General features: G+C 30.3%; 2 protein-coding genes and 1 long non-coding RNA gene across 3 annotated transcripts; all 3 read left to right on the forward strand.

The window, feature by feature from the left end:
- The first annotated feature begins 6,624 nt into the window (after positions 1 to 6,624).
- Positions 6,625 to 8,747, forward strand: LOC114718942 (receptor-like protein EIX2). The gene is made up of 2 exons (XM_028904379.1): positions 6,625 to 8,594; positions 8,678 to 8,747. Exons 1-2 carry the CDS (start codon positions 6,625 to 6,627, stop codon positions 8,745 to 8,747), a joined length of 2,040 nt encoding a protein of 679 aa, XP_028760212.1.
- Positions 8,748 to 17,807: 9,060 nt separating this feature from the next.
- On the forward strand, positions 17,808 to 19,778 carry LOC114718971 (receptor-like protein EIX2). Its single transcript, XM_028904428.1, has one exon. It carries the CDS (start codon positions 17,808 to 17,810, stop codon positions 19,776 to 19,778), a length of 1,971 nt encoding a protein of 656 aa, XP_028760261.1.
- A 29-nt stretch (positions 19,779 to 19,807) lies between these two features.
- LOC114719002 (uncharacterized) lies at positions 19,808 to 20,866 on the forward strand. Its single transcript, XR_003737877.1, has 2 exons — positions 19,808 to 20,412; positions 20,553 to 20,866. It is a non-coding gene; the product is annotated as an uncharacterized LOC114719002 (long non-coding RNA).
- The last annotated feature ends 2,778 nt before the right edge of the window (positions 20,867 to 23,644 follow it).

A 23,644-nucleotide genomic window follows, 5' to 3' on the forward strand; every position in this document is an offset into this window, starting at 1 on the left:
TAGAATTACGGCAAAAATAAAAAGGAAGCTAAAAAGAATAAAAGGAAAAGTTGGAGTCCGAACGGATTATTATGATTTTTTTTGGGTTATATTAAATTTTATAAGAAAAGGTTTATTATTTTCCGGTCATACTAAAATTTTGTCGAATTTTTTATCCAAGAAAATCAACCTTCAGAGCAAAATTTATTCAAATTTTGATTATCTGAATTAATTTATTCACTTCTGGACTAAAACAAAAATAAATAAAATTAATTCACTTTGAGTTCATTACGTGAGTGCGTGTTTGTATACTCCTTATACTCCTTTTATAATTAATAATAATATAAAATGCAAAATTTGTCATAAGTTATTTTATTTATAAGTCATAAAATAGTGATGATGATTCTTTAATCTCCATATGGAGCCCATGTAGGATTTGTTTTGTTTTCAAACATTTTAAAAATAAAATAAAATCATTGAGCTATTAGCCTTCAATATTTTTGCGCATAATTTTCTCCAGTTTTTCCCTAACGCCTGCTAACTTTAAAAGGATCTAAATATGTCATATATTATATCTGTGGTATTTTCTTAGTCATGACACGATTTTGTATTGAAAAGACGGGAAGACTTAAAAATATTAGTAGACTTGATAATAAGAAATATCATGTGGTTATTGTTATGAATAAAGAAGAAATAGAGAAGAATCATACAAAAGAAGAAAGGATTGATAAAAGAGAGTCTTTGTCATTCCATTCAAGAGTACACAATACATTATACATGACCTCTATTTATAGGCACAGTTTTACATCTTTGATAGAATCTACAGATCACATGATAATATGAGATAATTGTGGGATATAGAGATAATGAGAGATCTTAGAGATTATAGGAGATATAGGAGATAAAGGGAGATATATGGACATCCATAAAGATATTATTATATTCATAACACTCCCCCTTGGATGTCCAATATATATGAATGTGCCTCGTTAAAAAACTTCAACTAGGAAAAACCATATGGGATAAAAACCTAGCGAAAGAAAAAGAGTACATCATTCATTGATACACTATGCAATGCTGCCTCATTAAAAACCTTGCTAGGAAAACCCAGTGGGACAAAACCATAGACAAGGAAAAAAGAGCACAGCGTGCATCAACTCCCTCTTGACAACATCAGTTGACATCTTGGAGCCTGCAAAGTCTAATATAACGAACAACCCTTCCAAATATTGTAATTAGATAAAAACGTCAAATATGAATTTCATAATCTTCTAAACATTATGAGGCGAATAGTCCTTTTATAGTTTACCCACATGTGGATCATGCTGTGATCTCTTAACATGAGAATCAAACAGAAATACTTTATCTACATAGCCAGTAAAATTAGTTGTGGGTACTTTTAGATATCCACGGTATCCTTTAAATGAAAAATATTCTTAATTTCGCTCCATCGTCTTTATATTAGCAACAAACTATATCATGCTAACTAGCAAATGATATATTGAGTTATGTGTGGCTAGATAGATACATATGTGCTCTAGTGACACCAAAGCATGGTGCTTCTGGACCAAGTATTTGTTCATTACCTTCTAGAGGTCTAAATCGATCTTTAATCCATATCTAAAGATCTTGCAACTACCGAAACACATAATGGATGTTACTTATCCGCATAATGGATGTGATTTATCCATATGTATTCTTCTTAAAGCTTTTATTTCAAACTTTTTCTTTAAGTAATTTGCAGTTTTTGAAAAATCATCAGGAGTTGTGATACTATCATTATAAATACTATCGATAACAGACTCATTTTGAATCTTTTCATAAACAGACAAGTTGAAATAAGTTTACAACATTCCTTCAGTTGATATTAACCACATATGTCTCATATAGAGACTTACTTCAATGATGTTCTTGAGAACATAATTGTATACTTCTAGAAACTTAAATCCTTCAAGAATTTTTATACATTATGATCCATATCTATTCATGTATTGGATCGTTTATATTTATACAAGAATTTGAATCCTTATGGAATTCACATATAATTTCACTACATAGTGGGTCACTGTATTTCTAGACGCATATGAGATTTTATCAAACTGCCAGATTGATAATATACATAAAAATTTTAATTCACCACAAGATTCTCTTTCTCTTTTCTTGTACAAATACCCCTTACACCTGAGATACACGAATCTCCTATTATAATGTTGCATCTTTTCTTTTCTGTTGACCAATCATTTTTCTGTCTGTATCTCATAATAGATTTATATATAAGATCCTCACTTGATCATGTGATATCATCAATCAAATTATTGTCGACAATTTTATTCCTTTGTCGGTCCTGTTTTCTTTTATGACATAATATATCGAGATCTCTTTATTGCTTTCAGACACTTAAACCTCTTCAAGGGTCAAAGAGTTATGTCTTAATCCCTTTTGCAATTCATGCCTCCTTAGTATGATCATCATTATCATTTGCTCCTTTTTCTTTTCTTTTGGAACCGATCATAATATCATGCTTTTAGCATGCCTTCAAGAATAGGAGCATTTTTAGCCGGAATATAAGAATTAAAAATTCTCATTTGGGTCAGTAATTGCATCTGGCAGACATTAGTAATGTTTTGCAAATGCAATACTCCATGAACTTCTAGTTCATACTACTATATTTGAGGATCTACATTTGATAGTGAAAGTACATTCTATGTGTTCTCTTTTCCAGCTATACATTTTCTCCCCCTCATATTGGGAATATGCAATGTAGGTCTCCCAAATCCATAAATCTCTTTTAGAAACATTATTTTGTTTCATTTAAAGACAAACAAGAATAAGGAGGTTCTTATCCAACATTGATCCTAACTTACTTTTAATATCCACCTATGTCCATTATTACGATGGAATAATAAATATTGCATATTCTAAGATGAAAAATGTCTGACTCCTGACCAAAAGTCAAATATAATGGGAGAATTCACAATACATTGTTGGCTTGATGCATTTATGTGCAAAAATATATAAAATCAATCATCCCAACACTCAAGTAGGAATTCTGTTCTCATAAACTCTAATCTAGCTACTTATGGAGGCTTTTACTAAGCATATAATTATCAGCAACGTGAGGAACAATCACTAGCAATCTCAACAAGAATCGTATTGATTTCATAATCAAGAACTTATGTACTTGATGTAATTATCTGAACATATTTGCAAACTTCAGGTTGCAAGTTGATCATAAACACCTGTGACCATTTTATAGATGCATCTTTCACTTATAAAGTATTACTTTGGTCTACATGGTGTCTAAATGGGCCCATATATAAATCTGATACATTATAAATCTGTACGGATCCGATTTTGAGCATAACTAGTGATGTTCTCTTTGAGAACAAACAACACATAAAAATTTTGGAATCACATATCATTTTAAAGAATCTTCTGGTTCTTTAATAAATGACAATGCACATTTTTTATGATATTTTGCATCATTATGATCCGGGATGATCTGACCGGTCATGCCAAACTATAAATGCATAAACTTTTGGTTTATTGTAAAATCATTCTCAATTATTGGTAAACTTCTTGTTACCATGTTATATTATTTATTTTTCTCCTTAATATTGTATAAGGAATATGTTATCAATTATAAATTTTATCTTCAGGATAATAAATAATGATATAGCTCTTCTAGAGCATTAGTTTTTTATCTTTTACCCAAATGGTAGAAACCTATGCACTCATGGAAGGTTGAGCGCTACTGGCTCTTCTGGAGCTTTTTTCAAAAGGAACATGAGATATAAGGAATGAAATTAATATTAATAATAACAAATTCCACCTAACATGATTCACTTGTATTTCAACAATCTCCCCCTCAAGTGTGAGTCATATAAATATATTTTTCTTATTTCTGTATTTCAAATACAGTGAATAATATATAGTAAGCTAATAACATATTTTTAACTTGGAAACCCAAATGCTTCCTAATTTATATATAATAATAGATTTAAATCCAATTGAGCTATCACCTTAAGACCCTATAATAAGTAAATATTCTCATATAAATATTTGTGGGTTATAATTTTTCATTATCAATTCCTTTTCTGCCCACAAAAAAGAGGGGGAATTACATTAGTTATTCAAGAACTATATCGATTTTGTTATTAGTTCTTCAGGAACTATATCAACATTTTGCTATTAGTTCTTCTGAAACTATATCAATCTTTTATTATTAGTCCTTCTGGAACTATATCAATTTTTTTGATTACATATAGTTCTTCAAAAAAAAAATGCTCTATATAGTTCTTCAGGAACTAAAATATATTATTATATCACTATATGGTATATTTCACTTTTGTTATACTTTTTTTTTTTCAAAATATGAAGTATTTTTTTTTGAACAAAATATATATTTTCTCGATATTTCATTATTCAAAAACTTTATTTCTTTGTATATATTATGTAATGCTTCAAAACTTATTCATAAATTTATAAATTCAACCAAAAAAAAATCTATAAGGACTAAAATCAAACTATATAGTTAGGAAGATTTGAACCATAAACCTTCAGGACTATTTATAAGTCAGTAGTCTTCAAGACTCTATATTGAAAATTATATATATTTTTAAAGATCATTTGTGTCACTTAATATTTAAACTATAAGCCTTCAGGGCTTTAAAAACATCATAAGTTATTATTTTTATGTCATTCAATAACACAAGTGTAATGGCTGCTGGCCATTTACTAATAACAAAATTATAATATTAATAAATATCAAATTGAATGTGAAAAATATATGAGAATAAAATAAAAATAAAACTTGAATTTCAAATTAATTAAAGGTAACATAAAATAAAAAAAAGATAAACTCTTTTACCAATACATCCTTCACTATATAGTCATTAGTTTTCTGGGGCTACATTATTTATAATTCTAATTGTCATAATTTTTCTTTTATAAACAAACCATATAATGATCCTTCTCATAATCAAAACTATATGGCTTCAAGCTATTTAACAAAGAAAATAAAGATACATGATATCTAGCTATTTAATTTCAAAATAAAAAAAATTAAAGATATATGGTTTCTGACCATAAGATAAAACTTTGATGTTATATGGCTTCAAGCCAATTAATAAAATAACAAAATTAAATATTTATGACTTCTTGTCATAAGATAGAAAATCAAAATTATATGAATGCGAACCATTTAAGAAGATATAGAAAAATTAAATATATATAAATGACTTCTGGCTATAAAATAGAAAATTCAATATGATATATATAAATAAAGAAAAATTATATATATATGGCTTATGGCCATAAAATAGAAAATACAAATTATATTGCTTCTAGCTTTTTAATGAAATAAAAAAAAATTCAAATATCTATGGCTTCTGGCCGTAAGATAGAAAATCAAATTTATATGGCAACTAGCCATTTAATAAGATAAAACAAAATTTTATATATATGGCTTCTGGCCATAAAATAGAAAATTCAAATTACATGGCTTCTAGCCATTTAATAAGATAACAGTAATCAAATATATATAACTTCTAGCCATAAGATAGAAAATTTATATGTAAATACTTCTAGTTATTTAATAAGATAAAATTTCAAATACATATGACTTCAAGTCATTTTAAAAAAAAAAATAGAGAATTAACCCCATATATATATATATGGCTTCTAGCCATAAGATAAAAACTCAAAGTTGTATAGCTTCTGGCTATAATATAGAAAATCAAAATCATATGGCTTTTAGCCATTTAATTTGAAAAGAATGAAAAATCTGAGTTATATGGCTTCTGGCCATTTAATTACAATGAGATGAAAACTTAAAATTATATGGCTTCTGGCCATTTAACTTTAGATGGTAAATCTTTATGGATACTGCTAGTATCTATTGGAACTTCGGGTTCCATCAAAATAGTGACGTTAAGTCAATAAGAAATATAAGGGGAAAAAAAAATCCCCAATCATAGCCATGGAACCCGATGTTTAAAACAACGGTAGATAATCCTTTTAATTCCATATAATGGCTTAGATTATCCTAGATAAATTGAATAGGAATACGAATACTCTGAAACACCATATATATGATGCTCAAGGTATTTTTATTTGAACAGAGCAAATGATACTCTAGAAAAATAATAAAGATGATGCTCTAAAATTATGATGGGGTAGAAAAGTATATCATATGCACCTTGGTTAGAGCTTCGTGCTGATAACGTGTTATGAATAAAGAAGAAATAGAGAAGAATCATACAAAGGAAGAAAGGATTGATAAAAGAGAGTCTTTGTCATTCCATTCAAGAGTACACAATACATTATACATGGCCTCTATTTATAGGCACAGCTTTACATCTTTGATAGAATCTACAGATCACATGATAATATGAGATAATTGTGGGATATAGAGATAATGGGAGATCTTAAAGATTATAGGAGATATAGGAGATAAAGGGAGATATATGGACATCCACAAAGATATTATTATATTCATAACAGTTATCAATTTTTTAAGGCATTTAAGTTTTTGTTTACTTTAGATTTTCCTATATACGCGTGTGTGTCTATAAACATTCACACACACACATATAAAATGTAAAGACTTCATTGAGGCCATCATACTCGAACTCACTTACCACAATGGCGAGCTTCGCTTCACAAATATCTTTTCTTTTGTTGTTTCTGTTATTTGCAACAACATTCAACAGGGTGATCAGTTGCGATGAAAATGATGAAAGGCTGCTTTTAATCTTCAAACAAGGAGTGGTTGGTCCAAACAACAAACTCCCTTCTTGGACTGCCGAAGAAGATTGCTGTTTATGGGAGGGAGTTCACTGCGACAACATCACCGGAAGAGTCACAGAGCTTTCTCTTTCTTCTTATGGTTTAGAAGGTGAGATTAATCTGTGTGTGCTTCAACTTGAATTCCTCAACCACTTGGACTTGAGTTGGAATGACTTCAAAAATGTGAGTATGCCACCATGCCAAATCTCCAAACCTCCCTTTGATGCTCACAAATTTCACAACCAATCACTTGTTACTCCTTCCAATCACTCAGCAAGCTTCTCTGTTGCTCTGCTTTATCTTGACTTTTCATACAATGATGATTTAGTCATAAATGACCTTCACTGGCTTTCCCAACTTTCTTCTTTAAAATATCTTAACCTTAGTTGCAGTGATATTGGAAATGATACCAAATGGCTCCAGCATATAGCCATGCTTCCTTCACTCTCTGAGTTACACTTGAGTCGATGTGGATTAAGAGATTTTCCTTCCCTCGATTATGCCAATTTTACCTCACTTGAAGTTCTTGATCTTGCTATGAACTATCACATGATGAAGTCAAAATTACCTGATTCATTCTTTAATATCACCAATCACATCTATGATCTCAAACTTAGTGAGTGCAATTTCTATGGACAATTGCCGAAGTCTTTGCTCAATCTTCAAAATCTCAAATATTTATATTTAGGGGATAATAATCTCGAAGGATTAATTCCAGATTGGTTAGGCCAATTTGAACAGTTACAATACTTGGACATCCATCACAATTTGTTCCATGGCATAATTCCATCATCTCTTGGAAATATTTCTTCCTTGCTCTACTTAGACTTGTCCTACAATCAATTGAACGGCAATATTCCAGTAACCTTGGGACAACTCCATAATTTAACTGTTTTAGACATTGGGCACAATTTCTTGGCTGGTGTTCTTACAGAAAATTTTTTTGCCGGTCTCTCAAGTTTAAAATCAATGGACTTAAGTTCAAATAGTTTCACATTTGACTTTGATCCTAAATGGGTACCATCATTTCAACTTGAGAGATTGTATATGGCTAACATAAGCATAGGTCCTAATGTTCCACCATGGCTATATACACAACAGTCTTTATGGAGACTAGATATTTCTACATCAGGGATTTCAACAATTGATAAGGATATATTTTGGAACTTTGTAGCAGGAATAGAATATGTTGATATCTCAAATAACTTAATTGGTGATGACATATCCGGTGTCACACTATCAGCAAATGTCTCTTATTTTTATGCATCACATAACTCCTTATCGGGATCTATTTTCTCATTGTTGTGCCAATTAGAGGGTAACGGAGAAAGCAACTTGGTTGAATTGGACTTGTCAAATAATCATTTGAGTGGAGCACTTCCCGATTGTTGGACCAATCGGAAATCATTGGAATTCCTTAGTTTGGGGAGTAACAAGCTAACAGGTAAAGTTCCTCCCTCATTTGCTTCATTGGGACTTCAATGGTTGGATTTGAGTGATAATAGTTTCTCTGCTGAATTTTCATCAGGCATGCTTGATTGGACAAATTTAAGATACCTCATTTTAGAGAAAAATAATTTTTCTGGAAGTTTGCCAAATCCGTATATGGCACGATCTTTGGAAGTTCTTAAATTAAGGACCAACCAATTTATGGGTAATATTCCACCAGGAATATGCATGCTCTCTTCTTTGCGGATACTAGAGCTTGCTAATAATAAGCTTTTTGGATCTATACCTTCTTGCTTATGCAACATCACAAATCCAAATAACATCAGCTCACATTTCGATCTTCGTGAAATGATGCGCATATTTACTAAGGGAAGGGAGTTAGATTACCAACCTTCAGCATATTTTACAAGAGGTGTTATTGATCTTTCTGCTAATAGCTTATCTGGAGAAATTCCTGAAGAATTATTCAGTATTACTCTACTGTGGTCCTTAAACTTGTCTCGAAACCATTTGACTGGAAAGATGTCTAAAGAAATTGGAGCCCTGGAAAACTTAGAATCTCTGGATCTCAGCTACAACAGACTTTCTGGAGAAATTCCTTCTACCATATCTAATTTGTCTTTTCTTGCTTGTTTGAACCTCTCATACAACAATCTCATCGGACAAATTCCACTGGGAACCCAAATTCAAAGTTTTGATTCCTGGAGTTTTGTTGGCAATCGTGAACTTTGTGGAGATCCTCTTCCAAAGAAGTGCAACAAAAAAGAAGAAACTCATGACAACTCAAAGCCAGCTGAAAGAGATGAAGACGACGGCTTTCTGAAGTCATTGTATCTTGGCATGGGGGTTGGATTTGTGGTGGGCTTCTGGGGAATTTGTGGTTCTCTCTTCCTCATCAGAGCATGGAGACACAGATTTTTCCGATGGTTTGATCACTTGAAAGATCAACTTTATGTTGCCTTCACCCTCTGGTTCAAAAGATTCGGTCGAATATCAAAAACAGATCTCCCTTGAGGTAATAAATTAGCGACGCCTTAACTTTTCACATATTGTTAGTATTTTCCTTTTTCCTTTTAATTTCTTCTATTTCCTAAAAAAATTCTGTTCTTAGCTGATTATGTTTTATCTTGTTTGTTTTTCAATATGGGATGCAAGTGAAATAGCAGCTATTCCTACTCTGATCGTTCCTCTGATTCAAATAGTGAGTTCTGCCTCAAGGAATAAGGAGCTTTGCTGCTGTTTTGCACGGTCAAGGACTCCGATAGCGTAGCCTACTGAATGCCCTTTTGTTATCTTAGATTTAGTGAATTGTGAGAAGAGAACATTTTGTAATAATAGTTATTTGCGTGTCTGGGTGTCTCATGTTGTTAAGGAACCTTTGATGAAAATAGTCTTGAATGTGATATATGATTGTTACTCTAAAGTTCGATCATGAGTTTGAACCAAATAAAAAGATATTATGCGTCTTTGTTTGAGATTTCAGGTGAAAGCGTAACAATCAAAACGAAAAGGCATGTGAGTGTTGTAATCTGTAAGATAGATTTATATGTATGTTAACATGTTGGATATTAATTTGTAACTTGCTGTTAATTTGTGGAAGATTGGAGGATCTTATAACATTCTATTTCGAAGCTTCAGATGCTCTGCTCCATTTTGGTTTATTTGAGTAGCTTCAAATAACAGAGTCATGCCATGTTTGGCTAGATATTCAAATCACATCTTAGTTACTCCTAGGATTCATTTTATAATATAATTTATAATAAAATAAATCTTATGTTTAGGACAAGAGAAATATTAATACAATAAACATTAAATAACAAAGTTCGCTCAGATAATCAGATGCAGAGCAACACGAGCATGTTTCTAATGCCTACTTAACATCAGCTCATTTCAAGTACTCCATCCCATATTTTCTACAAAGTCACATTAACTCATTTTCTACGATGACGAAAAATATTTAAATTAGTTAAATATATAAATTGAGGGTAAAAGAGATCAAAAGCAATTTTGAAATTAATTATAAATATTTCATTGAATTTAATTAAGGATTAGTGAATAGAGTGTTATTTACGGACTGGAACCAATATTATTAGTGATGCAAATTAAAGTCAGTCATTCTTTCTTTTTTGCTATGTATATATATCCTATTATTGGAAGCAATCTTATTCAGGATACTGTCAAGCATTAAATATCATCATCTCTTTCAACGGAATTTGAATCTTAATTAACCATGTTGTGAGGAATTAGCTCCTTTCATTAGACCCAACTACTATTAATAAAGTTGGTCAATTTTGTGTTAATACATATGCTGATTTGTTTTCTGTCAATAAAATGGTCCTCCTTTCTTTACCCAGTAAAAAATCCACCATGACGTCCTATTATTAGTTGAAAAGGTGGCTTCAATATTTAGAAAATTTTATATATGAGTGTGTAAATAAAGAGGAGATGTTATAGATGGGAAATGTTGGTGTTAGATTGTATAACTGAAGGGGTATAGTAAAAATTAAAAAAAAAATGTTCTTAATGTTCCTAATGTTCTCACAATAAATCTTTTCAAGTTGGAAGTGAGGGACCCGAAGAGGATTTTACATCAAATCCAAGACTTGGACTACATAGCATGTGAGGTATTCCCCCCCCCCTCATTACAAGTCGGTCCTCCTCTATGTTCAGCAAAAAATTACAATATGAAAAGAAAAGCATGAAAATATAAATCTTCGTTTGATTCAATCTATGACTCTGTTGATTAGGATAATTAATACATCTAATTTTTAATATAAGAGTTACTTAACTAATTTGATTTAATTAAAAAATTTAAATAAATTAGTTAATTATAACAAACATTCTGTAAAACATTAAATTGTAGGTTACAGAAATTAATTGGAAGAAAAATAATAAATATAAGATATAAAGTATATTCAGATATTATATTTATGATCAAATTCAATATCCAAACTAGTTTTTATATTAATGTAAAAATTCTGTTTATAAATATTTCATTATTTTAAGAGTAAAATATATTACCTACTCTTCTGTTTTACTTAAATTACAGAAACCTCTCTTCTGTTTTGAAAATATATATAAGCTTCCCTTCAAATTAAAATATATGTTACACAATGCTCCCTTATATTTTTAAGATTCAATTTTCATCCATCCAACTACTAGTTGACCGTTAAGTTTGATTTTTAAATTTTTATTTTGACCAAAATATCCCTCTCCAACATAAATATTATTTAAACATTTATATTTATAAAAAAATAATTTTTGATACAACAAAAAATAATTATAATACATGTATTTTCAAGATTTTTAATATGTTATAAAATTTTTAATTTCAATTATATTATAGAATTATATAATTTTAGTTCCTCATCAAATATTAAAACTTAAGATTTTTTTTTAAGTGGCTAAAAACATATTTTGAATGCATATTTTCTTATCACATAATATAAATTATACAAGTTTGGAAACTTATATAAATCATTTAAATTTATGTTTGCATTAACTAAATTACTTAATTTTTTGGCCCAATATGATAAAAACATTAAACAAACAACAATTTTTAAAAATAAAATTAAGGTAAAGGATAAAATCTTAAATTCTTTGATATAGTTTTAAGTTTTAACCAAGATTTTAGAATTTAGTATTATGAAAGATAATTTAGCAAATAGAAAGTATTTCAAGATAAATTTGAATTAAAAAAATCTTTTTAAAATATTCTTAACGGAGTTAAAAGTTTGGATTTGAGTGTATGTTTTTAGAATAGAAAAAAAATCTGTGTAATTAAGACAAAATACAAGGAAGGTTAGAGTATTTTACTCTTATTTTAATTAAGGATTAGTGAGTAGAGAGTTATGATACAGACTGGGCCCAATACTATTAGTGATACAATATGAACTATATAGCATGTGAGTTATTTTTTCCCCCCTTATTACAAGTCCGTCCTCCTCTATGTTCAGAAAAAAATTACAATATGAAAGAAAAGCATGAAAATATAAATCTTGGTATGATTCAATCTATGACTAGGATAATTAATACATCCAATCTTTAATATAAGACCTACTTAACTAATTTGATTTAATTAAAAAAGTCAAATAAATTAGTTAATTATAACAAACATTCTGTAAAACATTAAATTATAAGTTACAGAAATTAATTGGAAGAAAAATAATAAATATAAGATATAAAGTATATTAAGATATAATACTCATGATCAAATTTAATCTTCAAACTAGATTTTATATTAATGTAAAAATTCTCTTTAATCTAAAATTAATGTAAGATTAACAGTCAACATTAATGTGGTGAGACAGGGGGCGATACTGTAATGATTTTGACTCTTAAATGGGCAATATTGCTTTGCTAATAGTTCATGCTAATAATTAATGCTACCCGCGAAATAGTCCAAAGGCAAATGTCCTTTCATTCTTAAAATAATTAGAGAGGACGTGTTTTTTTTTTTGGGGGGGCATAGAAGTAAATTACACGCTAAGGGGAAAAATTCATGTTATTGGGATAGTATAGTTGATGACTTCCATAACTTTCTTAATTAATTATTAATGTTAATAAATGAAACATCACATTGTTTGGTCATATATTGCGTGTTTCCCCCACTCACTATGGTGAGGTTAATCAACTTCTAAGACCTTCCTGACAATTTTTAACATGAACTTTAGTGTAGTTTTCGGATTACATTTCTCAAGAGACAGAAGCTGCCACTAAAAAAATTAGAAGACGATGAAAAAGAAAAATCAACAATATATGGTCACAACACAAAGTGGAAGTCATCATATACCATCCCTCTGAGATGATGAATTAATTTTTTTTCACCAGTGTGTAATTTACTTTCCTTCTCTTTTATTCCCTTATCTTCTTATTGTTTTTTTTAATGGATCGTTGAAAAGCAATGGCAGCTCTGGTCTCGAGAAATTCATTAATTCAAAAGCTAATTACTTGCAACATTCTCGTTTGAAATTAAAAACATCCCACAAATAATTGTTTCAAGATTTATATGATTGTGTGCAGTTTATCTGTAACGCCACAAGTCATTGGTGTTGTTATAATACGAACTCAACATAAAAAGTCTAAATGATAACTTAAACGATATTTTTCTTATTTCAAAAGCTAAAAGTTGTATTTCTAGAAAACCTCTAATTGAATTAGAAAAAAAAATCCTTTAATTTGTTGCTTAAGCAAGTTTTATCTTTTTGAAGCGTTTCAAACGATTTGGCTGTGGAAATTGAATAAGAATGGAAAATGATATGAAAATAAATCTATTAATATTCCAGTTTTTCTTCAAAAAGATGGGAAGACTTAGAAGTATTAGAAGGCTTAGACCATAAAAAAAATGGTTATAGATTTTTAGCCATTTAAATGTTTGTGTGCTTTTTCCAATATTTTCTAATGTTTACTAAGAGAGTCAAAAGTTGAGAGATTGAGTTACACCAAATCATAATTAAATAACTGAGTTATAAGTAAGTTAAAACATTGAAAAAGTAAAAGATTAATTTTCCCTATCTTTATTTATATCCACTCACGTGTATTTGGAAGGCATGTGAATAGGAAAGTAAAGGAGAAATAACTAGCAAGAAATAAGCTAAAAAAAGAAAAGAAAAAGTACAATAATTACATCAATTTACTTATATTCATTATGTCAAGTGCCTAAATCATATATAGTCATAATGGGCCCTGAAAAGGCCCGTTTTTTGTTCTGCTATTAAAAACAAAAGTCACATAACCCCAAAAGAGAAAATCACATAACAAAGTAGAATTTTGAGTTGCATTTGTGCAGAATCGCCAAATATTGAATAACTTGATTTAGTGCCTCTTTCCAAAAGTGTGATTTTTTTTTGTTAAAAAAAAAAATCTCCCAAACAAGTTTCGCCAATGGGTACAAGAGGCATTTGGTGATGTGCGTGTTAGAAAAATCATCATAAAATAATTAAAATGTGTCGTTCTACATAAAATATTGTCCAAAGTTTCTCCAATAAACTATGATGAATTGGCGCTGCACTTAGAGAATCTATTGTTTCAATTATTGAGTACTCCCCTTCCTTGCAAAGTAGTTGTAGGCCACAGATGAGTAAAATGACTTGGTTTATCATCGCTTATTATCATTGACCACCTGTTTTAACCGGTAAAGGGGTTTGTATCAGTTTAACTAGAGGTCACTTGCCATTGAGGATCTCTTTTATCAAAGGAAATTGGAAGAGATGATAAGAATGGAAGCTTTATGGTGGGTTCCATTAATGAGCAAAAAGATTAAAATTGAGTATAATTTGGGATAGAGACTTTACAAGCGTCATGGATGGGGCAATATCTTCAATATGTTACATCTTTTTCTCGCATGATTCAAATTAGTATTGGTCGCAATAAATTCTATAGTTGAAAGTTGTGAAGCTTCTTGGAAAAGAACTAAAGACTTTATGAATGGGGTATAGTTTGGAAGATAAGAATGGAAGCTCCTTGGTGGGTTTCAATATGAATGAGCGGAGACTGAACTTTGGACGAATACTTTACAAGCGTTCTGGATGGGGCAATGTCTCGGTCAATATGTCAAATTTGGCTTGATCTCAATTAGTCTAGATTCTAGTAACATTTGACATGAAAGTCGTAAGTTTCTTGGAAAAGAACTAAAAGACTAGGAACATCATTGTATTATGTGTGAATTATTTGCAAACATTCTCGTTTGAAATTAAAAACATCCCACAAATAATCGTTTCAAGATTTATATGATTGTATGCAGTTTCTCTGTAACGCCACAAGTCATTGATGTTGTTATAATATGAACTAAACATAAAAAGTCTAAATGATCATTTAAAAGATATTTTTCTTATTTCAAAAGCTAAAAGTTGTATTTCTAGAAAACCTCTAATTGAATGGGGAAAAAATCCTTTACTTTGTTGCTTAAACAACTTTCATCTTTTTGAAGTGTTTCAAACGATTTGGCTGTGGAAATTGAATAAGAATGGAAAATGATATGAAAATGAGTGTATTAATATTCTAGTTTTTCCTCGAAAAAATGAGAAGACTTAGAAGTAGTAGAAGACTTGACCATAAAAAAAATGGTTATAGATTTTTTTAGCCATTTCGATGTTTGTGTGCTTTTTCCAATATTTTCTAATAACTTTATTTGTAATGATTTTCATTTTTCACAATTTATGTACATCGCGACCATGTAATCTAAATAGATCATGATGATGGTTTCATTTTGAAAATTTCATTTGTTTTGTTATTTTAACATATAATCTAATTTGAATTTGAGAGGTATATAATTTTGTTGTGTATTTGGACTAGAGATAATGAATGAATGCTTTCTACAACATGTTTTTTTTTGGGACAACCTACTTTATGTGTATGTATATAATTTATTTGAAATAGAGTTGAAGAAAACATAAATGATTAAATTTATATGTCAGTTAAATATTTCGTATATAAGATCAATTTTCCTTTGGACCTGTAAAAGCCTGAATCTACAGTAAATTTTAAAGGTAAGGTATTTAATTTTATTTATATATATCCAGTCACGTGTATTTGGAAGGCATGTGAATAGGAAAGAAAAGGAGAAATAACTAGCAATAAATAAACTAAAAAAGAAAAAACAAAGAAGAAGAAGAAAGAGTACAATACTTGCATCAAATTACTTATATTCATTACGTTAAGTGCCCAAATCATATATAGCCATATGTCTTATTTTTAAAATATTAGCATTTAATAATATTTAATTATAAATTTACAGGACACAAAAATAGACACATGTCCATGTATAATTTGAGAACTTTATATAATAGATATAAGCAATTTGACCTAAGTTTTTCACAAATAGGACAAAATAGGGAGTTCAAAGAGCCATATGTAATTAATTTTATGGATTCCACATGGAATTTTTGTGATTTTTTTGTCTTACATTAAATTTGATAAAAAAATGATATATATATATATATATATATAGGGTTTTATTTTTTTCAGGTCATGCTAAAATTTTGTCCAATTTCTTATGCGTAAAAATCAAACTTAAGAGCACAAATATTTATTCAAATTTCAATGATCTGAATTAAGTTATTCATTTCCGGACTAAAATAAATAAATAAAATTAATTTGCTTTGACTTCAATATGTGAGTGAGTGTGTCTGAGTATAATCCTTCAATAATTAACAATGATATAAAACAAGTGATAATAAGTTATTTTATTTATAAGTCATAATATAGAGTTTGGTTTGTTTACGAAAACACTTTTACAATAAAAAATCACTGAGCTCTTGGCCCTCAATATTTTTATACGTAATTGCCTCCAGTTTTTCCCTAACACCTACCAAATTTAAAAGGATCTAAGCATATAACAGATTTTATATTTGTGGTATTTTCTTATTGACAATGTTAAAAGAAAATATGTAGTTAAAACTATCCACTAATTCAACTTGGTTTTGGAAATTGAAAAAAAAAAAAGAATATAAGGCAGGTAACATGATGTGGAGTAATTGGATTCATGACACGATTTCTATGGAATAGACGGGAAGACTTGGAAATATTATTAGTAGACTTGACAATGAGAAAGTAAATTACACGCCGGTGGAAAACATTTGACAACTAAAACGAAGGTAAGGACCTATGGAACGTAGTATTTATTTTTATAAAAAAGAATATATTATTACTTGAGAAATTTGTCCGCGTAAAGAAATTTCCATATAGATCAAACTTATGATGCTTGACCGAAAAAGAACTTATGATGCAAAAATAATGGATATTTATTCCAAGATTATATATAATTAATTAATTTGTTCATTTCTGGACTAAATAGAATTACGGCAAAAAAAAAAAAAGGAAGCTAAAAAGAATAAAAAGGAAAAGTTGGAGTCCGAACGGAATTATTATGATTTTTTTGGGTTATATTAAATTTTATAAGAAAAGGTTTATTATTTTCCGGTCATACTAAAATTTTGTCGAATTTTTTATCCAAGAAAATCAAACTTCAGAGCAAAATATTTATTCAAATTTTGATTATCTGAATTAATTTATTCACTTCTGGACTAAAACAAAAATAAATAAAATTAATTCACTTTGAGTTCATTACGTGAGTGCGTGTTTGTATACTCCTTATGCTCCTTTTATAATTAATAATAATATAAAATGCAAAATTTGTCATAAGTTATTTTATTTATAAGTCATAAAATAGTGATGATGATTCTTTAATTTCCATGTGGAGCCCATGTAGGATTTGTTTTGTTTTCAAACATTTTAAAAATAAAATAAAATCATTGAGCTATTAGCCTTCAATGTTTTTGCGCATAATTTTCTCCAGTTTTTCCCTAACGCCTGCTAACTTTAAAAGGATCTAAATATGTCATATATTATATCTGTGGTATTTTCTTATTCATGACACGATTTTGTATTGAAAAGACGGGAAGACTTAAAAATATTAGTAGACTTGATAATAAGAAATATCATGTGGTTATCAATTTTTTAAGGCATTTAAGTTTTTGTTTACTTTAGATTTTCCAATATACGCGTGTGTGTCTATAAACATTCACACACACACACACACATAAAATGTAAAGACTTCATTGAGGCCATCATACTCGAACTCACTTACCACAATGGCGAGCTTCGCTTCACAAATTTCTTTTCTTTTCTTGTTTCTGTTATTTGCAACAACATTAAACAGGGTAATCAGTTGCGATGAAAATGATCAAAGTCTGCTTTTCATCTTCAAACAAGGAGTGGTCGATCCAAACAACCAACTCTCATCTTGGAGTGTTGAAAAAGACTGCTGTTTATGGGAGGGAGTTCACTGCCACAACATCACCGGAAGAGTCACAGAGCTTTCTCTTTCCAGTAATGGCTTAGGAGGTGAGATTAGTCTATGTGTGCTTCAACTTGAATTCCTCAACCACTTGGACTTGAGCTCCAATGAATTCAAAACTGTGAGTATGCCACCATGCCAAATCTCCAAACCTCCCTTTGATGCTCACAAATCTCACAACCAATCACTTGTTACTCCTTCCAATCACTCAGCAAGTTTCTCTGTTGCTCTGCTTTATCTTGACTTTTCATATAATGATGATTTAGTCATAAATGACCTTCATTGGCTTTCCCAACTTTCTTCTTTAAAATATCTTAACCTTAGTTCCAGTGATATTGGAAATGATACCAAATGGCTCCAGCATATAGCCATGCTTCCTTCACTCTCTGAGTTACACTTGAGAGCTTGTGGATTAAGAGATTTTCCTTCCCTCGATTATGCCAATTTTACGTCACTTGAAGTTCTTCATCTTTCTAGCAACTCTTATACGGTGAAGTCAAAATTACCTGATTCATTCTTTAATATCACCAATCACATCCAAGAGCTTGACCTTTATGGTTGCAATTTCTACGGACAATTGCCGAAGTCTTTGCTCAATCTTCAAAATCTCAAGTATTTAGATTTAAGGTATAATAATTTTGAAGGATCAATTCCAGATTGGTTAGGCCAATATGATCAGTTGCAAGACTTGGAACTCTCTCAGAATTTGTTCCATGGCATAATTCCATCGTCTCTTGGAAATATTTCTTCCTTGTTCTACTTAGACTTGTCCTACAATCAATTGAACGGCAATATTCCAGTAACCTTGGGACAACTCCATAACTTAATTGATTTAGACATTGGGCACAATTTCTTGGCTGGTGTTCTTACAGAAAATTTTTTTGCCGGTCTCTCAAGTTTAAAATCAATGGACTTAAGTTCAAATAGTTTCAAATATGACTTTAATCCTAAATGGGTACCATCATTTCAACTTGAGACATTGGATATGGGCAACACAAGCATAGGTCCTACTGTTCCACCATGGCTATATACACAACAGTCTTTATGGAGACTAGATATTTCTAAATCAGGGATTTCAACAATTGATAAGGATATGTTTTGGAACTTTGTAGCAGGAATAGAAGATGTTGATATCTCACATAACTTAATTAGTGATGACATATCCGGTGTCACACTATCAGCAAATGTCTCTGATTTTTATGCATCACATAACTCCTTATCGGGATCTATTTTCTCATTGTTGTGCCAATTAGAGGGTAACGGAGAAAGCAACTTGGTTGAATTGGACTTGTCAAATAATCATTTGAGTGGAGCACTTCCCGATTGTTGGACCAATCGGAAATCATTGGAATTCCTTAGTTTGGGGAGTAACAAGCTAACAGGTAAAGTTCCTCCCTCATTTGCTTCATTGGGACTTCAATGGTTGGATTTGAGTGATAATAGTTTCTCTGCTGAATTTTCATCAGGCATGCTTGATTGGACAAATTTAAGATACCTCATTTTAGAGAAAAATAATTTTTCTGGAAGTTTGCCAAATCCGTATATGGCACGATCTTTGGAAGTTCTTAAATTAAGGACCAACCAATTTATGGGTAATATTCCACCAGGAATATGCATGCTCTCTTCTTTGCAGATACTAGAGCTTGCTAATAATAAGCTTTTTGGATCTATACCTTCTTGCTTATGCAACATCACAAATCCAAATAACATCAGCAATTTCGATCTTCGTGAAATGATGCGCATATTTACTAAGGAAGGGAGTTAGACTACCAAAATGTCAGTATATTTTGGAAGGAGTGTTATTGATCTTTCTACTAATAGCTTATCTGGAGAAATTCCTAAAGAATTGTTCAATATTACTCTACTGTGGTCCTTAAACCTGTCTCGAAACCATTTGACTGGAAAGATTCCTAAAGAAATTGGAGCTCTAGAAAACTTAGAATCTCTGGATCTCAGCTACAACAGACTTTCTGGAGAAATTCCTTCTACCATATCTAATTTGTCTTTTCTTGCTTGTTTGAACCTCTCATACAACAATCTCATCGGACAAATTCCACTGGGAACCCAAATTCAAAGTTTTGATTCCTGGAGTTTTGTTGGCAATCGTGAACTTTGTGGAGATCCTCTTCCAAAGAAGTGCAACAAAAAAGAAGAAACTCATGACAACTCAAAGCCAGCTGAAAGAGATGAAGACGACGGCTTTCTGAAGTCATTGTATCTTGGCATGGGGGTTGGATTTGCGGCGGGGTTCTGGGGAATTTGTGGTTCTCTCTTCCTCATCAGAGCATGGAGACACAGATTTTTCCGATGGTTTGATCACTTGAAAGATCAACTTTATGTTGCCTTCACCCTCTGGTTCAAAAGATTCGGTCGAATATCAAAAACAGATCTCCCTTGAGGTAATAAATTAGCTACGCCTTAACTTTTCAAATATTGTTAGTATTTTCCTTTTTCCTTTTAATTTCTTCTATTTCCTAAAAAAATTCTGTTCTTAGCTGATTATGTTTTATCTTGTTTGTTTTTCAATATGGGATGCAAGTGAAATAGCAGCTATGCCTACTCTGATCGTTCCTCTGATTCAAATACTGAGTTCTGCCTCAAGGAATAAGGAGCTTTGCTGCTGTTTTGCATGGTCAAGGACTCCGATAGCGTAGCCTACTGAATGCCCTTTTGTTATCTTAGATTTAGTGAATTGGGAGAAGAGAATATTTTGTAATAATAGTTATATGTGTGTCTGGGTGTCTCATGTTGTTAAGGAACCTTTGATGAATAGTCTTGAATGTGATATATGATTGTTACTCTAAAGTTCGATCATGAGTTATGATTTAGAATCAAATAAAAAGATATTATGCGTCTGTATTTGAGGTTTCAGGTGTAAGTGTAACAACCAAAACGAAAAGGCATGTGAGTGTTGTAATCTGTAAGATAAGATTTATATGTACGTTAACATGTTGGATATTAATTTGTAACTTGCTACAGTGAGTTACTATTAATTTGTGGAAGATGAGAGGATCTCATAACATTCTGTTTTGAAGCTTGAGATGCTCTGTTCCATTTTGGTTTGTACGGTTAGCTTCAAATGACAAAGTCATGCCTTGTTCAGGCTAGATATTCAAATAACCTCTCAGTTACTCCTTCTATCCATTTTATAATGTAATTCTTGTTTTGAGAATCGGAGAAGTGTTAAATATAATTAACATTAAATAAAAAGTCAGCTCAGATAATCAGGTGCAGAGCAACACGAGCATGTTTCCAATGCCTACTTGAAATCTGCACATTTCGAGTACTCCCTCCCATATTTTCTACAAAGTCATATTAACTACTGTTCTAAGGTGTTGAAATTAATTATAAATATTTCATTATTTTAATTAAGGATTAGTGAGTAGAGTGTTATGATACGGTCAGGGCCCAATACTATTAGTGATACAAATTAAAGTTGATTTTTTTTCCTTTTCGCTACGTATATGTATTCTCTTATTGGATGTAATTTTATTCGAGATATTATCGAGCATTAAATGTGAACATCTCTTTCAATGAGGATCCAAACTTTAATTCACCATGTTATAAGAGACTAACTTCTTCTACTAAACTCCACTCTTTTTAGTGACGTTAGATCAATTTTGTGTTAATGCATATGCTGATTTGCCTTTTGTGAATAAAATTGTCCCTCTTTCTTCACCCAATAAACAATCCACCATGACGTCCGATTATTAGTTGAAAAGACGACTTCAATATTTAGACAATTATATATATAAAGAGGAGATGATATTTAGATGGGAAATTTTGATTTTAAATTGTATAACTGAATGGATAGAATAAAAATTAATAAAAAAATTGTTCCTAATGTTGCTAATGTTCTCAGAATAAATCTTGTCAATATATCTAATCTTTAATATAAGTGCTACTTGACTAATTTGATTTAATTAAAAAAGTGAAATAAATTAGTTAATTATAACAAACATTCTGTAAAACATTAAATTGTAAGTTACAGAAATTAATTGGAAGAAAAATAATAAATATAAGATATAAAGTATATTAAGATCTTATACTTATAATCAAATTCAATCTCCAAACTAGTTTTTATATTAATGTAAAAATTCTCTTTAATCTAAAAATTAATGTAAGATTAACAGTCAACATTAATGTGGTCAGACAAGGGGCGATACTGCAATGATCTTGACTCTTCAATGGGCAATATTGCTTTGCTAATAGTTCATGCTAATAATTAGTGCTACCCGCCAAATAGTCCAAAGGCAAATTTCCTTTAATTCTTAAAATAATTAGAGAGGACGTGTTTTTTTTTTTTGGGGGGGGGGTAAGAAGTAAATTACACGCTGAGGGGAAAAATTCATGTTATTGGGATAGTATAGTTGATGACTTCCATAACTTTCTTAATTAATTATTAATGTTAATAAATAAAACATCACATTGTTTGGTGATTGCGTGTTTCCCCCACTCACTATGGTGAGGTTAATCAACTTCTAAGACCTTCCTGACAATTTTTAACATTAACTTTAGTTTAGTTTTCGGATTACATTTCTCAAGAGACAGAAGCTGCCACTAAAAAAATTAGAAGACGATGAAAAAGAAAAATCAACGATATATGGGCACAACAAAAAGTGGAAGTCATCATATACCATCCCTCTGAGATGATGAATTAATTTTTTTCCACCAGTGTGTAATTTACTTTCCTTCTCTTTTATTCCCTTATCTTCTTATTGTTTTTTTTAATGGATCGTTGAAAAGCAATGGCAGCTCTGGTCTCTTGAGAAATTCATTAATTCAAAAGCTAATTACTTGCAACATTCTCGTTTGAAATTAAAAACATCCCACAAATAATTGTTTCAAGATTTATATGATTGTGTGCAGTTCATCTGTAACGCCACAAGTCATTGGTGTTGTTATAATACGAACTCAACATAAAAAGTCTAAATGATAATTTAAAGGATATTTTTCTTATTTCAAAAGCTAAAAGTTGTATTTCTAGAAAACCTCTAATTGAATTAGAAAAAAAAAATCTTTTAATTTGTTGCTTAAGCGAGTTTTATCTTTTTGAAGCGTTTCAAACGATTTGACTGTGGAAATTGAATAAGAATGGAAAATGATATGAAAATAAATATATTAATATTCTAATTTTTCCTCGAAAAGATGGGAAGACTTAGAAGTATTAGAAGACTTAGACCATTAAAAAAAAATGGTTATAGATTTTTAGTCATTTAAATGTTTGTGTGCTTTTTCCAATATTTTCTAACGTTTACTAGGAGAGTCAAAAGTTGAGAGATTGAGTTACACCGAATTGTAATTCAATAATTGAATTATAAGTGAGTTAAAACATTTGAAAAACTAAAAGATTAATTTTCCCTATGTTTATTTTCACTCATGTGTATTTGGAAGACATGTGAATAGGAAAGTAAAGGAGAAATAACTAGCAATAAATAAGCTAAAAAAAAAGAAGAAGAAAAAGTACAATAATTACATCAATTTACTTATATTCATTGTGTCAAATGCCTAAATCATATATAGTCATAATGGGCCCTGAAAAGGCCCATTTTTTGTTCTCCTGCTATTAAAAAAAAAAGTCACATAACCCCAAAAGAGAAAATCACATAACAAAGTAGAATTTTGAGTTGC

The sequence above is a fragment of the Neltuma alba genome, unplaced genomic scaffold (assembly GCF_004799145.2).
Source record: "Neltuma alba isolate B1F8T4 unplaced genomic scaffold, ASM479914v2 tig00011881_pilon, whole genome shotgun sequence".
In the NCBI taxonomy this organism is placed as follows: Eukaryota; Viridiplantae; Streptophyta; class Magnoliopsida; order Fabales; family Fabaceae; genus Neltuma; species Neltuma alba.

What these genes read in the sequence shown, in the direction of transcription:
- LOC114718942 (XM_028904379.1), top strand. Translation starts at nt 6,625, where the DNA reads ATGGCGAGCTTCGCTTCACAAATATCTTTTCTTTTGTTGTTTCTGTTA. An exon ending in ATATTTACTAAGGGAAGGGA is followed by an intron (nt 8,595 to 8,677) that starts GTTAGATTACCA and finishes AAATTCCTGAAG; the next exon opens with AATTATTCAGTATTACTCTA.
- LOC114718971 (XM_028904428.1), top strand. Translation starts at nt 17,808, where the DNA reads ATGGCGAGCTTCGCTTCACAAATTTCTTTTCTTTTCTTGTTTCTGTTA.